The sequence below is a fragment of the Elephas maximus genome, chromosome 12, assembly GCF_024166365.1.
Source record: "Elephas maximus indicus isolate mEleMax1 chromosome 12, mEleMax1 primary haplotype, whole genome shotgun sequence".
NCBI classification, from domain to species: Eukaryota; Metazoa; Chordata; class Mammalia; order Proboscidea; family Elephantidae; genus Elephas; species Elephas maximus.
The window spans coordinates 30501471-30522258 of NC_064830.1; the positions used below are offsets into that span (position 1 = coordinate 30501471).

The 20788-nt window shown below is 39.0% G+C and overlaps 1 protein-coding gene across 3 annotated transcripts in view; it reads right to left on the reverse strand.

The window, feature by feature from the left end:
- Positions 1-814: 814 nt before the first annotated feature.
- NBAS (NBAS subunit of NRZ tethering complex) overlaps positions 815-20788 on the reverse strand; it is a 452886-nt gene continuing 432912 nt past the window's right edge. For all 3 annotated transcript variants that reach the window (XM_049903481.1, XM_049903480.1, XM_049903479.1), the window contains one exon: positions 815-1247. In XM_049903481.1, the coding sequence (XP_049759438.1) occupies positions 972-1247 (276 nt within the window). In that variant the 3' untranslated portion in view covers positions 815-971. The remainder of the gene's footprint in view (positions 1248-20788) is intronic.

Sequence of the window (20788 nt, forward strand, 5' to 3'; positions counted from 1 at the left end):
TTTTGCACTGGGGACAAGTGCCCATAAGTTAAGAACCAGAGTTCTTATCCTCTACAGTAGGGAACATGCCTTCTGTAGTTGGTTTCCCTAGGGGTGTTGGTATTCACACTCTTGCTATAACTGGCTACTTGCAAATTAGTGAACCCCAATATGTCAATCCTCCCCTATGTATATTTCAGCTCTGCTACCCCACCTACCTGGCTATATAGTTTTACAGATATGACATTTGTCAACTTGAATATTTTGGTTCTGGTAAGCTATGGTGGCCCTTATTCAAGTGTAGGCAGCTTCTATGTGTCGGTATTGATCATTTGACTATGGCCTGAACTGTGTCTTAAAGTCATAATTCATATACATACACACTCCTACTGTAATACCAGTGAGGGGAAGGAGATTAACATTTATTGGGCCCTCACTGTGTATCTGACAGAGTCTTTCACACACAACCTCATAGAATACTCAACTACCTTGTGAGATAAATAATGCAACTGTCATTTTATAGATAACGGACTAAGGTTCAGAGAGATTGAATAATTTGCTCAAGGTTACATGATTGAGATTTGAACCCAGACCATCTTTCCTCCTCATCTTCGACAGATGCCCCAACCATTTACTTCTCCATTACTCTCTCCCTTCTTAATACAACCCTCCCTACCACCACGTCTAGTTTTCTGAACTGCAGCTTCGATAACTGCATTCTGTTGAGACAAGGCATTTAAAAAGAGATGGTGGTGGGGGGGAAGAGTCTCCCTTAATCCGTAAGAAAGCTGTCACTATAAGACATATAAACAAATTTTAAATAGAAGCTTGCTCATCATTTATATACAGCTTTATTTGCAATTTGCTGGAATCACTTGGAACAATTAACTAGTACACATGTTGCTTCTGGGAAGAGCATTTGGCTCTGGGTGTTCTTCTCCCCAAGGAACTGGGAGACTTGTGATTGTGTTTTGGGCCTATGGAAGGCACACTCACACCCAGTGCTGTCCTGCTCTGAGGGCTGTGCTGAAAGTTCTCAAAGCTCGATGAGTTCCCCTTATGGCTAGGAGGAGCGACCCGGCTTCAGCTTCATGGCCGGCTTCCCACAGGTTCCTGGTCAGCTCCTCTGCATCCCAACGCCCTTGCTGTAGGCTGGCCAAGAGGTGGTCGACGATACGAGGATAAAAGGGAGTGGAGATACACTTCGCCAACAGTTTGGCATCCAGGAGCAGGGAAAGAAGTTCTTGGTCACAATTTGAATCATCCACCTTCAAGAAATAAGACAGGCAAAACATGAGAGTGGCCTTTGGTTAGTTCTTCTTACACCAGGCTCATTACACTCTTGGTTTGTTACAGATTGCTTTTTTGCCTTCACCATCATACTTTTACTTAGGTTTAACAGTGTCTGTTCCTAAAAGCGCATGTAGGACGGGAACATCTCTGAGATCACAGACATGGGATGACAGACACTGTTTCCTTTTAACATAAGACATAGCCACGTCTCTTGAATCATCGCTACAACTACCACATTTAAGTGCCAGAAACTGTGCAAACATTGTACATAGATCATTTCACTGAGTCCTTCCAATTCAACCCAATGAAGTCAGCTCTTTTACCTCTCCATTTTACAGATTAGGAAACTGAAGTCTACAGTGAACAGTAGAGCCAGAATAAGAATTTAGGTCAGTCTGATTTCAAAGTCTGTGCTCTTGACAACATTTACCATTTAATTTGTACTTTTACAATGATCCGTATTCTTTAACCCAAAATCTCTGCCATATGTAGATCCACATGAAAAAATTCTTTTCAGAACTGGAAAATTTATTTTCTAGTCCCCTGAGTAAATAATATGTCCCTCAACACCAATGATATAAACAGGGTAATCAATGGTGGGTTTTTAAGTTGTTCTCCTTTTAGCCTCCAGAGAGCTCAGTACCAAGCTTACTCTTAAAAAAAGTTTTTATAGGCAATTTGGGCTTGCATATTGTTTGTACCATCTTTCTCTCTAATCTTATCTTCCTAATCTATGTAAATTTTTCCACGGCTCTTATACTTATTCTCCTGTTTTATACTATTGTCTGTATTCTTACAAGCAATCGAGTTCACACTAACCATGTATCAAAATTCAGAGCCTCCCCTTTACACTGAGGTGTCATAAAACAGCTTTATGACAGGTTCTTACTGTCACTATGTACTTTTAATAATTTTAGTTGTAGGAACCTCAGAAATAACATGGCATTTCAAAGCCAATTAACTAATGTTTAGACCAACAATTGTACACAGCATGCTCGTCTAACATGTGCTGTGAGGAGAGGCTGCTGCAGATGAGAAGGTCAACTGTGTCTGAATTACAATCAACATGCTCTGAATGAAAACATAAAAAGGTTATGAGAATACAAGTGACTGCCCACTATCAGATAGCGTCTCTCTTTCCTATAGCCTACTTATCCTTTAAAACCCTGCATAAGCATCATATGCCATCTCCTTGGTGACATTTTAACTTTCTTGGCTAAGCAGATTACTCCTCCCTCCATATTCTCAAGATATTCCCTCCATATTCTTCTTCCTGTTGTGTTATGGTAATTTGTATGTCTGTCTCCCCTGCCAGACTGGGCGGTTCTGAGGGCACAGAGGTTTTGCCATCTTTCTAATTCAGCATCCAGTTTAATCAACGTTGGCTGAATGGCTGAATGAATCTATACTATTAAACTGAATCACATTATTGTAAACTGCACAAGTACAAGTTACATGATAAAGACCCTGCTCTACAAAGAGTCCAAATAGTGCCAGGCCCTAGAACTGCCGTGTGTCTTTGAAAATCCCCAGCGTCTTTTCTTCGGCCTTTCTTTTCATGAGCACTCATGCACACAGCTCACCTTTGACTCAGGAAGACACTTAGGTTGAACTCAAGTTAGTGTTTTTGTTTTGCTTTTAAAGGCTAGACAGTAGAGAAAGCAACTGACACTTTTCTGCTAAAAGGGGCAGAAGAACTTTTAATACTCCCACTGGGGGGTTCTTATGAGTTCTACATGTCTTCTTTCCATCTGTCTTCATCCTTTCTCTTTTGCTCCACAGCAAGTTAGCAAGAATGTCAGCCCCATGGAGACTCTGCTCGCATTATAATCGCGTCTACCATTCATTTACTGAGTACCTCCCACGTGCCACATCCTAACTAGGCACTTTGCCTCTAAGCCTTAGACATCCCTGGAAGACAGCTAAAACCTCATTTTATAAAGAAACTGAGGTTCCAAGAGGTTAAAGTCCTATGTCCAATGCTGTATAGCCGCTAAACGGTGAGGCTGGACTAGGAGCCCACACCTCTCTGACTGGTTTACTTGTTTGTTCCCCTCCCAGAACATAACCTCTTCCAGAGCAGGGATCATATCTTCTTTGTTCACTTCTGCATTCCCCAGTGCCTACAGTGGTGTTGGTCACGTGCTAGCAGCTCAGCCAGATTTGTGGACGAGCATGTGAATATGTGAATCATGCCAAAGCCAGAATTCCTTCATTGTACCCTGCTGCCTGCACACACGCACATGCACACGCACACACACAGGGTGTATGCACGTACGCACACTCGTTCCTGTGCCTGCTGTTATTTTGGTTCACCCTTAAAAATAAAGAATCCCTCCACCTACCCCTCCAGGAAGGACGAGAGTGTATGCCAGGATGCTATAGGCAAATGTTTGATAACATATAAGGATAAAAGGCTCAGAATCCAAACACTGCAGGGCAATACTTTCTTTGTTGCCCCGAATAAGGCTTCTATGCGAGAACACCTTTATTATTCTTTCTGTGGCCTCACTGATCCTCCCTGTGGGGTCTAAAGGACGTCTAGAAAGGGAGAGATGGACTTTTTCCAGCTCAGGGAAGAGACAGGGTTCTGTCCGTGCCTGCAGCTGCTGCTTCTATTGCTCCTCTTTCATGTCTGCATCTCCCTCTGGTGCAATGGCATCTGTAAAATAAGTTTCTGGCTGGATGTGCCCAGCTTCTCAGATACCTGCCCACGTCCTGGCGGGACGGCAGTTAAGGGTGGACGAGCAGGGATGGGGTGAGGGCAAGGGCAGGGTAAACCATCTGCTTTCTCCAAAAGCTATTTGTTATTAGCTGGTTGAGAAAACCTAAGGCCAAAGTCATGGAAACTAAATATAATGTTTCTCCTTTGGCCCTGGCTCCTCTCAAAGGTTCCCTAAAGAAAGGTAGTATCAGAGATAGCTGAGTTTGGGCAGTGGCTAGAGAAATGTCTGGGGAGAAATTTTGGTTTAGCTTCTTGTAATCAAGTACTAGAAAATACAGGGGAGCTGACTTTACTTCCTTTCTCTGACTTTCTAACCGGCTCTGGCTTGCTGCAAGAGGAAAAGATGGCCAGAGTAGGCTTTACAACTGCCATTTACAAGAAAAATACTTCATAGACAATTATTCTGTACATATTTGGGTCAGAATAGGTAATAAAATACTACAGAGAGCTAAGAGATAGCCTCTGTAATGACCTATTCCAAGAAGTGCATTTTAAGAAGAAGAACCTGAGGGTCAGAGAAGAAATGAATCGCCCAAGGTCCGAGAGCCGAGAGTGCTCTTCTCCACACACCATACCGCCTGTCTCAGAGTTTCACTACCTGGTCTCAACTCTTCTCCTCAGTACCCAGAGTGCCTGGCATCCCAAAGCATTTTCAGGCCCTTTGGCATTATCACCGCACCACTGAGTTGCTAGGTTAATTTGTTAAGCTAAAATTTGTCTTCATTTATCTTGTTTTTGACTAAAATTCTAACTTCGGGCACTCAAAATCTGCGACTATCTGCCACACAAGCCTGCTACTGTCTTAGCACCTATTACTCATTCTAACCTACTATATTTTTCTTTTTGAAAAGAAAAAAGTGGAAACAGTTTGAAAAAAGAAAAAAAAAAACATTCACTTCATCATGATAAGAAATGACTTTACCATCGTTTCCTCTCCCTTAATTGTCCATATATTTTCAAAATCAATCATATAATACAAACCAATTTGTATTCTACTTTTTCTCATTATACATAAAATTAAAAAAATATTTTACGGTTTTCATTCTTAAAATTTTTAATGGCTGCAAAATAGTCTACTGAGTGGATGTAACAAGTTATTTAACTTCTCGTGCTAAAAATATTTCAGCTGCTTTTAATTGTTTGCTATTATTGAAACACTACAATAAACATGCTTTTATGCACATATGTTCTTATTTGAATTATTTTCTTAGGAAAATTACTAAGAGAAGTATTACTGGGTCAAAGTATTTGAAACTTTTTTTGGGTTCTGAATATGAATGTATGTGGTAATTTCATAATAATTTCAAACTGTACCAGTTTACATGATGATATGAGTGTAGGAATATGAGTATGTGTTTCAGCATAAAATTCTCAGCTTTGGGTATCCTTACTTTAAAAACAAAATCATTTGCTAAATCAATGCTACTTTAATTTTAATTCATTTGTTTATGTACAAGGATGGATATTTTTTCATACGTTTCTTATTTTTAATGTTTTTTTTGTGTGTGAGAAAGATTAACTCCATTGCTTTTTTACTAGAGTTGTGGCATCTTTCTTTCACATGTGAATGAGCTCTTTGTCTACTTTAAACATACATTTTTATTTTAGTTATAATGAGGATTCGAATCTGTCATTTGGAATTCTGCTGTGGTTATTTTTGTTGTATATAAGTTTTACATTTTTATATTGTTAAACCTGTGGATCTTGTTCAATTGTGATCTAGTCTACTGCTTCAAACCTTAGAAGTTATAATTCCTCATAAGATTTCACACATATTCTTTTTTATTTTCTTATTTTCATTCTTTAATTCATCGGGAATTTACTCTGGTACATAGTCTGTGGATTGATCGGTGATTTACACGCTTGAGAGAGGGAATATATTCTGTTATTTTTGGACTTGGATGTCTGAAATAAATATGAGACAAGTCCAGGAGGATTAGTGGATTTAATTCTCTTAATCGAATAACTCTGAGTTAGCGTGAGAGGCAATCTGGTGCTGTGAAAAGACAGCGCCGGAGACCAATTTCCCACCTCGCTTCCTTTGCTGCACAGCTGTGTCCTTGTTAAGGGCAATCTCTCTGAGCCCCGAGCTTCCACATCTAAAATACAGACTACTTGTAAAGGGTGAAGAGAATCTATGCTCTGAAATGTTCACGTTCAGCAAATAGCTGCAACTATTAGTCAAACATCAAGAATACAAGATTTTCTAGAAAGGGTTTTACACATATCATCAAATGAGGAAAAGCCTTGCCATCTCCGTCGGTGATTATTTCTTTCTGTTAGTGATTAATTTTTGAGGATAAATGAAACTCTGCAGATCTTTCGGAAGAAATCTATTGAAGCACAAGGCATTACTGTCTTCCAAGCCATTAAAATGTTATCTGCTTAATTCCTGTTTCAACAATAGGTAATGAACCTTCTCTGAATTAAAATCTTTGATTTTATGGATCTATACCGAGCTAAGAGTAATTACAGTAATGAGGTAGCTAAAATTCCAGTAGCAGAATATATGCAAGGCCTCATTTCAATTACTTTAAAGAAGACTGTTCACTATTATTTCACTGTTTACTTTAGGGAAGGATATCTGTCTCATTTTTACATATATTATTACTAATAAAAGTGATTAAAAATATTAACTACAAGGGCAGAAAAACAAAAAGGGCAACACAGACATCTACTTGGAAAAATAAAAATGCCCGCAGATAGTTTTTTCTCCCTACATGTATCTGAATGATATCCACATTCCGTTTCCTCAGCACACCCATCAGTCTCACTCCCAGCATGGGAATTGATAGACACATCTTCTGAAGCCAAAATGAGGACAAATCATCTAGCTTGTGATCTAGCAGTGAAAGGGAACCTGAAAATCCAAGCTTCTTCACCTCCACACTTTGTACCTCTTCTCTTCCTACCTCAATTCCTTATGCTATTATTTCATATGTCAACCTCTCCACGAGATAATTCCTTAAAACACAAGTGTCTTAGCTGTCTAGTGCTGCATTAACAGAAATACCTCAAGTGGATGGTTTTAACAAACACAAACTTATTTTCTCATTTCAGGAGGCAAGAGGTCTGAATTCAGGACATGAACTCAAGTAGAAGGCTTTCTCTCTCTGTCGGCTCTGGAGGAAGGTCCTTGTCTCTTCAGCTACTGCTTCCTGGTTCCTTGGAGATCTCCGGGTGTCTTGGCATCTATCTTCCCCATCTCTCTTCTGCTTGTTTAATCTCTTTTATATCTCAAAAGAGACTGACTCAAAATACACCCTATACTAATCCTGTCTCAGCAATATAACAGACACCCCATTACCAAATGAGATTATAATCACAGGCACAGAGGTTAGGATTTGCAATATATACTTTGAGGGACATAACTCAATCCATAGCACTCCGCCCTATGGCACCCCAAAATTCATGTCCTTACGCATGCAAAACTCATTCACCCCATTACATCATCCCAAAAGTCTTAAGTCAACTCCAAGTCCCAAATCTCATCTGAATATCTAAATCAAATATGGGTGAGACTTTCGGCGTATTCCACCCTGGGGAAAAATTCCTCTTCATCTGTGAACCTGTGAAACCTAGAATACAAATTATCGGTTTCCAAAGTACAATGGTAGAACAGGCAAAGGTAGACATTTCCATTACAAATGGGAGAAACTGGAGGGATAACAGGCACGAAGCAAGTCCAAAACCCAGCAGAACAAATCACATCAGCTCTCAAGCCTTGAAAATAATCCTCTCTTCTCTGAGATTACCTAGGCAATGGCCCCATCCTGCAGACTCTGTGTGTTGGCTGTACTCTCTGGATTCTGGGTAGAAGCCCGTTGGCCCTGGGATTCAGCTCCACCTTCTGGACCCTCTGGGATGGCAATCTCTGCTCTCTTGGCTTTAGGCAGCCCCATTTTCCTAGGTCATCTGAGTGGCGACCCCACCCTCTTGGCCCTGGTAGGGCCTTGTTCTTCTGCCCCTTGGGCATGGCAGCCCAGCCCCATCAGCTTTGGGTGGTGGCCCCACCCCCCTGGTACACGCTAATGGCAGTCCCATACTCCAAAACCAACTTGAAGATTTGACTCTTTGAAACCTAGGAGGCTGTGGCCTCACCCTTCCTTTGAGATGCAGGAGACCATGACCCCATCCTTTGAAACCTGGAAAGCCCTGATTTTTGTGTTCCCTTCCAACAGTTCTGCTGATCTCCAAGTGGCTCCAGGGATGGTCCTTTTCTTTTCTTGAAGGACAACAGATGTAGCTCCTTTGGCCTGCTTCCTGCCTGTACAATCCCAAAAGGCAGACAGCGTTCTTTCCTTTTGTTCTAAGCTGATAGGTTTTCTGCTGTGGTAGTTGTTAGAGCCATCAGTTATAGGCTTAATCTCTTTAACAAGAGATTGTGTGGCCACATCCTTGGTGAACACTTTAGGACATGTAGGACATGTATCCTTAATTTGTACAACTGAATTTTCCAAATTTTTAAGTTCTCTTTGCATTTTGCACAGTTCACTTTTAAGTCCATCTCTTTCCTCTCACATTTTAATGTAAGCGGCAAGGAGAAACCATGCAGTTCCTTTAAGATCTTGCTTAGAAATCTCATCACTTACATGTTCTACCTTCCACTAAACATTTGAACATAATCCAGACAAATGCTTTGCCACTGCATAAAAAGCACTGCCCTTCCTCCATTCTCCAATCACATGATCATCATTTTCTTTTAAAGCTTCAACAAAGCACTTTTAACCCCCACATTTCTAGCAACACTCTGTTGTTGGTGCCATATGTATTCTCTAAGATGCCAGAGGCTTTCTCTATAGTTCTCTTCACTTCCTTCTGAGCCCTCACCAGAACTGCCCTGACACCCATAATTATACCAACAGTCTCTTCAAGGCAATTTAGGCTTTACTATTAGGCACCTTAAAATTCTTCCAGCCTCTACCAATTACCCAATTCCAAAACCGCTTCCACAATTTAGGTATCATCTGTTGGAGTAGCACCCCATTCTTCCAGTACCAAATTCTGTGTTAGTTATCTAGTGCTGCTATAACAGAAACAGCACAAGCGGATGACTTTAACAAACAGAAATTTATTTTCTCACTTCAGGAGGCTAGAAGTCCAAATTGAGAGCATCAGCTCTAGTGGAAGGCTTTCTCTTTCTGTTGGCTCTGGAGGAAGGTCTTTATCTCTTCAGTTTCTGCTTCCTGGTTCCTCGAAGATCTCCATGTGTCTTAGTACCTCTCTCATTCTATCTCTCTTCTGCTCGCTTGTTTAATTTCTTTTATATCTCAAAAGAGATTGACTTAAGATACACCCTACACTAATCCTGCCTCATTAATACAACAAAGACAACCCATTCCCAAATGAGATTATAACCACAGACATACAGGTTAGGATTTACAACACATATTTTGGGGGGATTTCAATCCATAATAACAGAGTTGATATTTTATCTCCTCTTTAGGAACATCCTACCCATTCCTTAGTCCCACACAGAGTACCAAGCTATGTACAACAGGTGTTTGTGTAGCATGTCTGTTCATACTACATAAGTCAAATAACCATCAATGCTATTTAGCAATCAAATAGGTTAACCTGTAGAAGGGAGCTGCCTATCACTGGAGGCATTCAAGCTAAGACTGCTGAGAGGTGCTCCTGTAGAGCTTCCTTCATCAAGAAGACTGACCACAGGCTAGGGGTGAAAGACAATGGGTGAAACTGATATATCTTAGCATGTTCAGATTAAAATGATACTTACAAGTTTTTTTTAGAAGTTAGTAGATATGCTCAAAATTCTGAGAAAAAGGGCCTGGTACCAAAAAAGTCAAAAGAACTGTGACTATAAAAACAGGTAAAAAGGAAGAGAAAAAAGCAGTTTAATTCCAACTGCAATCTGTAAGATATTTGGTTTTTTGAACCGGATCGCTTAAGCCTGACAAAGTTTAGGTATACTGAGAAGAAAACCATTAGGTTTAACACCAAGGAAGGACTGGCAGACACCAAATAAGGTTGTTAGGGCCCCAACTCAATCTCCATGTTATCATGGTACCTCAAGAAAAGAAGGAAAGTGTGTTAGACTAATTTGGACATGAGAAAGCAACACTGAGGGATTGCTCCAGGGTAATTATACAGGTTAAAGCAAGAGGGAATCTGGACAGGTTTAAAAAGGGAATGAAGAAAGGAAGGTTTTCTTGATTTTGTACAAATGTGTCAAGCTAAGCAAGCATTCTGAGACTCTTCAAGATTCTCCCTCCAACCTGGACACTGGTCAGTATAAATAGAGTTGGTAGGTTCCAGTACCTTCATCACAAGACTAAAGGGAATAACAATCACATTTATTAAATATGTGAAGGACTATCATGTGGAAGAAGGATCTTACTAACGCTGAGCAACTCGAAAGGACAGAACAAAGAAGGATTAACATGTTAAAGATGAAGATGAAAAGTTTAAAATTTTGTGTCTCAAAGGATATCATCGAGAAAGTGAAACGATAACCCACAGAATAGGGGACAATATTTACAAGTCATATATCTGGTAACCACTGCAGCTGAGGATAGTCCTACTCATGACAATTCCATGTGTATCAGAGTAGAACTGTCCTCCACAGGGTTTTCAATGACAGATTTTTCAGGAGCAGATTTCCAGGCTTTTTTTCTGAGGTGACTCTGGGCGGACTTGAACCTCCAACGTTTCGGTTAGCAGCCAAGTGCTTAACTGTTTGCACCACCCAAGGACTGCATATATCTGACAAGGGTCTAGTATCTAGAATATATAAAGAATTCTTATAACTCAACAACAAAAAGACAACCCAATTTTTAAAAAATGGACAAAAGATTTAAATAGCTATTTGTCCAAAGAAAATATATAGATATCCAGTAAGCACATGAAAAAGATGCTCAACATCATTAGTCATCAGGAAAACAAAAATCAAAACCATAATATCACTTCACACCCACTAAGATGGCTAGAATAAAAAAGTGAGATAACAGTAAGTGTTGACAAGGATGTGGAGAAACTAGAACTCTCATACACTGCTGGTGGGAATTTCAAATGGTGCAGCTGCTTTGGAAAACAGTCTGACGGTTCCTCAAATGATTACATACATAGTTACTAGCCCAGAAATTCCACTCCTAGAAATACATATACCTAAAAGAAAAAAAAAAAAAAAAAATTTTTTTTTAAGAGAAATAAAAATATATGTCCACACAAAAACTTGCACACGAATGTTTTATACTGGCATTATTCATAACAGCCAAAAGGTGGAAACAACCCAAACAAACCAATCCGTCAATGAATGAGAATAAACAAAATTCAGTATATCCATATGATGAAATACTATTCAGTCATGAAAAGGAATAAAGTAATGAAACATGCTACAACTTGCATGAATCCTGAAAACATTATGCTACATGCAAGAAGCCAGTCACAAAAGTCCCCATGTTATATGATTCCATTCATTTGAAAGGGATGGGAATAGAATAGGGAAATCTATACAAACAGAGTAGATTAGTTGTTGTGGGTGGGGTGGAGAGACTGGAGGGTGATATCTAAAAGGTACAGGGATTCTTTTTGAGGTGATGAAAATGTTCTAAAATTGTGGTAATGGTTACACATACCTGTGAATACACTAAAAACCACTGAACTATACACTTTAAATGGGTGAGTTGTATGGCATGTAAATTATTTCTCAATAAAGCTGTTTAAAAAAAGATAAAGGGAAGCCAACTTCTTTGAAGGTACTTTCTTATCTTATCATGAGATCTATCAAAAAATGGCACAGAGCACCCAAGGAGGCGGCAAGTTCCCCACTCCAAGCAGTGTTCTACCAGATCCTGGGTAACTTAAACCAAAAACCAAATCTGTTGCCATCGAGTTGATTCCGATTCATAGCGACCCTATAAGTACGGCTGGGTAACTTAATGGGATTAACACGGTAGGTTGTTAGACTAACTCTAGTCCATTTCAGTGTTAATATCATATGGTTCAAGATGCTTTCAATAATTTCATTTCTCTGTACAGATAACCCTTTTTCAATATTCTAGACATCTTCCTAATTATATTAGAAATATGGTTGAGTACGGACTTTGAAAGCTAGACCTGGGGTTTAAATTTCAGCTCTGGCTGCTTACTAACTGTATGACCTCTGAGTTTCAGTGCTTTCATCCGTGAAACCAGGATTATATCTTCTCACAGGAATATTAAGAAGATAAAGTGATAAAGTTCCTATTATAATGCTTGGCAAAGGGTGGTAACTGAAAGACAGTAGTTATTATTAGCATCAGGATGAAAGGTTTAATTCGGTGCTAAAGGTCTTAGAGACTTCCCTTACAGGCCCATGAGTTTCTCTTTTAACAAGCACTGTAGACTGGGTTCTGGGTAGCCCAGGACGACTCCTGGGACATGGGGGTGGAGGCATGGAGCAGTACAAAAGAGAGGCAAGCAATGAAGAGCAACAGCCACCACACATCTGAAATCACCAAACCTGAAAATTTTCAATTTGCTAAAACAAATCAAGAGACTTCCACCTAAATAGCAAATATTCGAGACATGTGATTCAAACACAACAGCAGGAGTATCCATGCAGAGAATAAGGTTTTGAAGGTGAGTTCTAAATCTCACTGAGGCTGATGGAGAAGGTAATCTAGCAGTCAGTGTTGTACAAGGGTTTTAATTATTCATCAACAATATAATTTCAAAGAAGAACTTCCTATTTCTGGTCCAGAAAAGAGGTTGTTGGCCATTCATAAAAGGTTACATGCTAAACACCAGAAAAAAAAAAAAAAAAGCCAGTGCCGTCGAGTCCACCAGAGGTTTGCAATTTCAGAAAAGCTTAGAGAAAGAAATGAGTACTGCTACTGGAGGAAAAGCCAGTACAATCTCTGGCATCAGCATTTAAGCACCATCCTTTTAACTGTAAACACCGATAAAGCTGTCAGTATCTTACGACAAATAGTGAAAGAATACATGCTATCTGCAGCAAGCAAGTGGGGGTGTTTTTCCACTTGGATCTGCACACTGTATGGGAGGTATTGCCTATCAGAGGAGCCCCTTGGCCAGATTTTTTTTTTTTTGATGCCAACAGGAACTACCGTCAACAACCAATATCAGGGAAACATGAAGTTATTGATGAGCACAGGTTCCTACTAATGGATAGACAGAATAGCAAAATAAAATTTAGAAAGTTTTCTGTTTTTCACTGGAATACCAAGTATGATTTAAAAATAGCTGGACAGGTCTCCTGCAAAAATACCTACTGAAACTTCTTTAGAAAAGTGTAACACGATTGTTTAATGTTGGGAGAGCAATGATAAATTAATTTCTTATTTTAGAATAATGGGGTTTAAAATTTTATGAGCAATTTCATATCTTTTGATAACCTGGACTCTGCCATTAATTTGCTGTGTTCTTTTGGGAAAACAGCTTCCTGGGACTCATTTCCTCACATGTAAAAATAGTGATAATGGCAGCCTTTCCTAGCCCTCTGGGAGCTCTTCTTGCCCTTTTTATAGTAAACATTGTTATTGACAAATACAGAAGAGTGTATAATTCATAAGTGTAGAGCATGGTGAATTTTACAAAGTGAACATATCAGGTAACCCCTACCCATAACAGAAATTAGAACATTACTAGCATTCCAGAAACTCTTCCTCTGCCATCCTTGTCCAGTCACTACTCCCCTCTCCTCTGCAAAAATAACTACCACCAAACTTAACACAGTAGGTGAGGATTACTTTATCCTGTTTATAACTTTTATATAATTGAATCATACGGTATGCACTCTTTAAAAAAAAAAACAAAACATTTTATTAAGATATAATTCACATGCCATAAAATTCATTCAAGTGCACAATTCAGTAGTTTTTAGTATAAATACATAATATTGTATATTTATGCAACCATTATCACTATCTAAGGTTAGAATATTTCCATCACCCCAAAAAAAGCCCATCAATGATTAGCAGTCACGTCATGTTCTCCCTCAACCCCCAATGCTAGGCCACCATGAATCTACTTTTTGTCTCTATAGATTTAATTTCTGGACATTTCTATAAATGGAATAGCACAAATGGTCCTTTGTGAATGGTTTCTTTCACGCAGCATAATGTTTTCAGGGTCTATCTACGTTGTAGCATGAATCTGTACTTCATTCCTATTTAATTGCCAAATAATATTCCATTGTATGAATACCCATAATTTATTTATCCATTCATTAATTGATGGATATTTGGGTTGTTCCCACTTTTTGGCTAATATGAGTAATGCTGCTATGAACCTTCAAATACAGATTTTGGTGTGGATATACATTTTTGTTTCTCTTAGAAACATACCTAGGAGTGGAACTGCTGGGTCACAGGGCAATTTCTCCACCACTCATCTGTCAGTTTGTTGTACTGTGGTGTCTCACATGTTGCTGTGATGGTGGAAGCTATGCTACTAGTATTTCAAATGTGAGGAGGGTCACCCCTGGTGGATAGGTTTAAGCAGAGCTTCCAGACTAAGACAGACGAGGAAGAAGAACCTGGCGATCTACTTCTAAAAAAAGTGGTCAGTGAAAATCTTATGAATAGCAGCGGAACACTATCTGCATAGTACTGGAAGATGAGCCTGTCAGGTTGGAAGGGACTCAAAACACGACTACGGAAGAGCTGCCTCCTCAAAAGCAGAGTCGACCTTAATGACATGGATGGAGATGGAGGAAAGCTTTTGGGACCTTCTTTTGCTAAAACGGCAGGACTCAAAATGAGAAGAAACACCTGCAAATATCCATTAATAATTGGAATGTGGAATGTAACAAAGTATGAATCTAGGAAAACTGGAAGTCATCAAAAATGAAATGGAACATTTGAAAATCAATATCCTCGGCATTAGTGAGTGGAAATGGACTGGTACTAGCCATTTTGAATAGGACGTTCATATGGTCTACTATGCCGGAATGACAAATTGAAGATGAATGGCATCTCATTTATCATCAAAAAGAACATTTCAAGATACATCCTGAAGTATAACACTGTCAATGATAGGATAATACCCATACACCTACAAGGAAGACCAATTAATATGACTATTATTCAAATTTACCCACCAGTTACTAAGGCTGAAGATGAAGAAATTGGAAGATTTTTACCAACTTCTGCAGTCTGAAATTGATCAAACACGCAATCAAGATGCATTGATAATTACCAGTGATTGGAATTTGAAAGTCAGAAACAAAGAAGGATAGGCAGTTGGAAAATATGGCCTTGGTGACAGAAAGAAGCCGTAGATTGCATGATAGAATTTTGCAAGACCAACGACTTCCTCATTGCAAACACCTTCTTCAACAACATAAACAGTGAATATACACATGAACCTCGTCAAATGGATTACACAGGAATCAAATCAACTACATCTGTGGAGAGAGATGATGGAGAAGCTCAATATCATCAGTCAGAGCAAGGCCAGGGGCCAACTGTGGAACAGACCATCAATTTCTCACATGCAAGTTCAAGTTGAAGCTGAAGAAAATTAATAGAAGTCCACGAAAGCCAAAGTACAACCTACAGTATATCCCACCTGAATTTAGCAACCATCTCGAGAACACATTTGACGCACTGAACACTAATGACCAAAGACCAGAGAAGTTGCAGAAGGACATCATACATGAAGAAAGCAAGAGGTCATTAAAAGACCAATATGGATGTCAGAAGAGACTCTGAGACTTGCTGTTGAACGTAGAGTAGTTAAAGCGAAAGGAAGAAATCATGAAATAAAAGCGCTGAACAGAAGATGTCAAAGGGCAGCCTGAGAAGATAAAGTATTATAATGAAACATGCAACGACCTGGAGTCAGAAAACCGAAAAGGAAGAACACGCTCAGCATTTCTCACGCTGAAAGAACTGAAGAAAAAATTCAAGCCTCGAGGCACAATTTTGAGGCATTCTATGGGCAAATATTGCACAACACAGGAACCATCAGAAGAAGATGGAAGGAATACACAGAGTCACTGTACCAAAAACAACTGGTTGACGTTCAACCATTTCAGGAGGGAGCATATGATCAAGAGAGACGATGGTACTGAAGGAAGAAGTCCAAGCTGCACTGAAGGCACTGGTGAAAAACAAGGCTCCAGGAATTGATGGAATACCAATGGACAAGTTTTAACAAACGGATGCAATGCTGGAAGTACTCACTCATCTATGCCAAGAAATTTAGAAGATAGCTACCTGGTCAACTGACTGGAAGAGATTAATATTTGTGCCCATTCCAGAGAAACGTGATGCAACAGAATGCAGGAAGTACAGAACAGTATCATTAATATCATACACAAGTAAAATTCCGTGGAAGATAATTGAAAAATGGTTGTAGCAGTACATCAACAGGGAACTACCAGAAATTCAAGCCAGATTCAGAAGAAGCCATGGAATGAGGGATATCATTGCTGATGATAGACAAATCTTGGTTGAAAGCAGAGAATACTAGAAAGATGTACACCTGTATTTTACTGACTAAGCAAAGGCATTTCACTCTGTGGATCGTAACAAATTATGGATAACTTTGTGAAGAATGGGAATTTCAGAACACTTAATCGTGCTCATGAGGAACCTGTCTATAGACCAAGAGGCAGTTGTTCCAACAGAACGAAGGGATGCTGTGTGGTTTAAAATCAGGAAAGGTGTGCATTAGGATTGTATCCTTTCACCATACTTACAGTATTCAATCTGTATGCTAAGCAAATAATCCAAGAAGCTGGACTATACGAAGAATGCGGCATCGAGATTGGAGGAAGACTCATTAATGACCTGTGATATGCAGATGACACAACCTTGCTTGCTGAAAGTGAAGAGGACTTGAAGCATTTACGGACGAAGATAAAAAAAACTACTGCCTTCAGTAAGGATTACACAACGTAAAGAACACAAAAATCCTCACAAATGGATCAATAAGAAACATCATGATAAACAGAGGAAATATTGAAGTTGTAAAGGGTGTGATTTTATTTGAATCCACATCCAATGCCCATGGAAGCAGCAATCACAAAATCCAATGACATAAATCTGCCGCAAAAGACCTCTTTAAAGTGTTAAAAAGCAAAGGTGTCACTTTGAGGACTAAGGTGCACTTGCCCCAAGCCATGGTATTTTCAATCACCTCATATACATAAGAGAGCTGGACGATGAATAAGGAAGATGAAGAAGAAATGATGCCTTTGAATTATGGTGTTGGGGAAGAATATTGTATATACCATGTGCTGCCAGAAAAATGAACAAATCTGTCTTGGAAGAAGTACAGCCGGAATGCTCCTTAGAATTGAGAATGGGGAGACTTTGTCTCACGTACTTTGGACATGTTATCAGGAGGGACTAGTCCCTGGAAATGGGCATCACGCTTGGTAACATAAAGGGTCAGTGAAAAAGAGGAAGACCCCCACTGAGACAGACTGACACGGTGTCTGCAACAATGGGCTCAAACATAGCCATGACTGTGAGGATGGCGCAGGACTGGGTAGTGTTTCGTTCTATCTACATAGGGTCACTATGAGTCAGAACCGACTCCAGGGCACCTAACAGCAATGACAGCAATGGCAACTCTACACTTAACTTGTTAAAGGAACGCCTGTTTTCCAAAACAGCTGCAGCATTTTACAGTCCTAACAGCAATGAATGAGGGTTCCGATGTCTCCAACACTTCTTTCTACCTTTTTGGTTCTAGCCATCCTAGTGAATTTGAAATGGTGTCTCATTGTAATTTTGATTTGCATTTCCCTAAAAGTTAATGATGTTAAATATCTTTTCAAGTGCTTATTGGACATTTGTATATATATATTTTTTGAGAAATGTCTGTTTTAATCCTTTGTCAATTCTTCAGCTGGGTTACTTGTCATTTTATTGTTGAATTGAAAGCTCTTTATTCTGGATAAGCCTCTTATTAGATACATGATTTCCAAATCCTTTATCCATTCTGTGGGTTAGTCTTTCACTTTCTTGATGGTATCTTTGAATCAAAAAAGTTTTTAATTTTGATAAGTCCAATTAATCTATTCTTTTCTTTTGTTGCTTGTGCTTTTGTTATTGAAGCTAAGAAATCATTGTTGTTAATAACACAAGGTCACAAAGTTTTATTTCTATGTTTCCTTCTAAGAATTTTATAGTTTTAGGTCTAAGATCGATTTTGAGTTGATTTTTATGTATGATGTGAGATGGGGTTCCAATTTCATTCTTTTGTATGTGAATATCTAGGTGACTCAGGACCATTTGTTAAAGTCATGCTTGAATTCTTTCTCTCAACATTATGATTACAAGGTTTTGTGTCTGGCTCCTTTTCCTTAGTATTATGTTTGTGAGATTGATTCATTTGCTGTGTGTATCAGTAGTTTGTTCATTTCCATTCCTATACAGTATTCTAAAGCATTTATGTATAGGTATATAGTACACTTAAAAAAAAATCCATTCTACTATTGATGGCATTGCATTGCTTTCAGTTTTGGGCTGTTATGAATATTGTTTCTAGGACAGGTCTTTTGGTGGATATAAACATTGTTTTCTGGAAATTCCAGGAATGGAATTTCTGCATCATAGGTTGTGTCTATGTTCAGTTTTAGCAGATACTGTCAACTGGTTTTCCCAGATGGTTGTACCAACTTACAGTCTTTCCAGCGGCATATGAGCCTTTCATCTACAGGGAAATTTCAGGATATAAAATGAGAAGCTAAAAATTAAAGCATTTTGAAAATCATAAAGTCCAAATACAGGAGAGATAAAAGTGGTGGACTGATAAAAATGAGGCCCTCTAGGTAGCTGAAATGAATTAAGTCAAACCCTGGGGTCACAGCCTTTCAACGCTAATACACTTTGTGTTGAGTCAATTGCGACTCGTGGTGACCCCATGCCCAAAATGCCAATTGCCTGAATTGGTTCAAATAAAATGTCTATATAATCAAAACAAGTAAAAACATTTCTTTAAAAAATGGGAAGCTTGCCATATGACCCAATAATTCCACTCCTGGGTAAATACACAAAAGAAAGGAAAACACATGCCCGTACAAAACTTGTACGTGAATGTTCACAGCAGTATTACACACATTAACTCAAATGTTCATTAACTGAGGAACAGAAAAAGGAAATGTGTTAAATCCACACAATATAATATTATCTGGCAATAAGAAGAAATGAAGCGCCAACACATGCTACAACATGGATGAACCTTGAAAACATCATGCTCGGTGAAAGAAACCAGTCACAAAACACCACATATTACATGATTCCATTAACACGAAATTTCTAAAATAAGTAAATCCATAGAGATGGAAAGTAGCTTGGTGATTCCCTAAGCTTGGGGAGTTTGAGGGGTAGGAAGGAGAGAGGAGTTTCTTTTGAGGTAATAAAAATGCTCTAAAGTTGACTGTGGTGACAGTTGTACAAGTCTGTAAACGTAATTAAAAAAAAATGAATTGTGCATTTAAATGAGTGAATTGTATGGTATGTGAATTATATCTCAATGAAGCTGTTATTAAAAAATGTTTAGACACTGTATGATTCCATTTATATAGCATTCTTGAAATGACAGAATTACAGGGGTAGAGAAGAGGTTAATAGTTGCCAGGAGTTGTAGGGGCGATGGGGAAGGTAGCTGTGGATATAAAAGGGTAGCATGAGTGATCCTCTTGATGGAACTATTATATATTTTGACAGTGGTGGTGGTCACACAAATCTATAGTGATAAAATTGCATAAAACTATACACACACACACAAATGAGTGCATATGAAACTAGTGAAATCTCAGTGAAGTTGATAGGTTAGATCAATCAATATCAGTAGCCTGGTTATGATGTTGTACTATAGTTACGAGCATGATGTTAGCAGTGGGGAACTCTGGGTGAAGAACATGAAGAATCTCTCTGTATGATTCCTTAAAACTGAGTGTGAATTTAAAATTATCTCAAAATAAACAGTTAAAAATATTTAAATAATTGAAAACTCTGCAAAACTTTAAATAGGTCCTGGGAAGATGCAGGAGCCCGGGTGGTGCAGTGGTTCAGAGCTCGGCTACCAACCAAAAGGTTGGCAGTTAGAATCCACCAGCCACTCTTTGGAAACCCTAGGTGCAGTTCTACTCTGTCCTATAGGGTCACTAGGAGTCAGAATGGACTTATCGGCAATGGACTTGGTTTAGTTTTGGAAGATGCCAAAAGGTCTGAAGATATTCAGCATTTTTATGTGACACATTTTAAAGGCACGAGCTAGCTTAACAATAACACTCAACATAGAGAAGTTACAGTTATGTCTCATTATGGAATTCCTAAAAGTGAGGGTCTCAATATGGTATAGAGTTAACTCATCTCAACACTTTATGCCTCTAGCTTTGATTTTTGTACCTGAAGGACAAAGGAACACCACTACCTGCGAGGTAGTGAAACCCACAGGCTTAGTGTAATGCAGCACAACACTGAAGTTGCAAAGTTTTATGCAGGTAAATCAGTATCATTAAAAAACTATCTGGATGTTACAATGTTCCCATTTCATTTCTTATGTTGTGTGTGTGTGGAGGGGGTGAGGTGTGGGTACAAAGACTAGTTAGGGAGCCCAAGTTCTAGCTGCAGATGCATTTGAGATAAAGAACCCATAAAATGAGAACTGATATACTTGTCTATGGAACTGAAGAGTACACCAAGAGAGCTCTATGAATAGAGAAAGGCGATGGATTATATACATCACTGCTTTTTTCTAGAAGAGACCCATGGCAAATGTGAGTGGGAACAATGCCAAACAGAGATACTCATAGAGCGCATGATGGTGGGGGAAATCAGGCACTCAACATGGCAGCCCAATTTT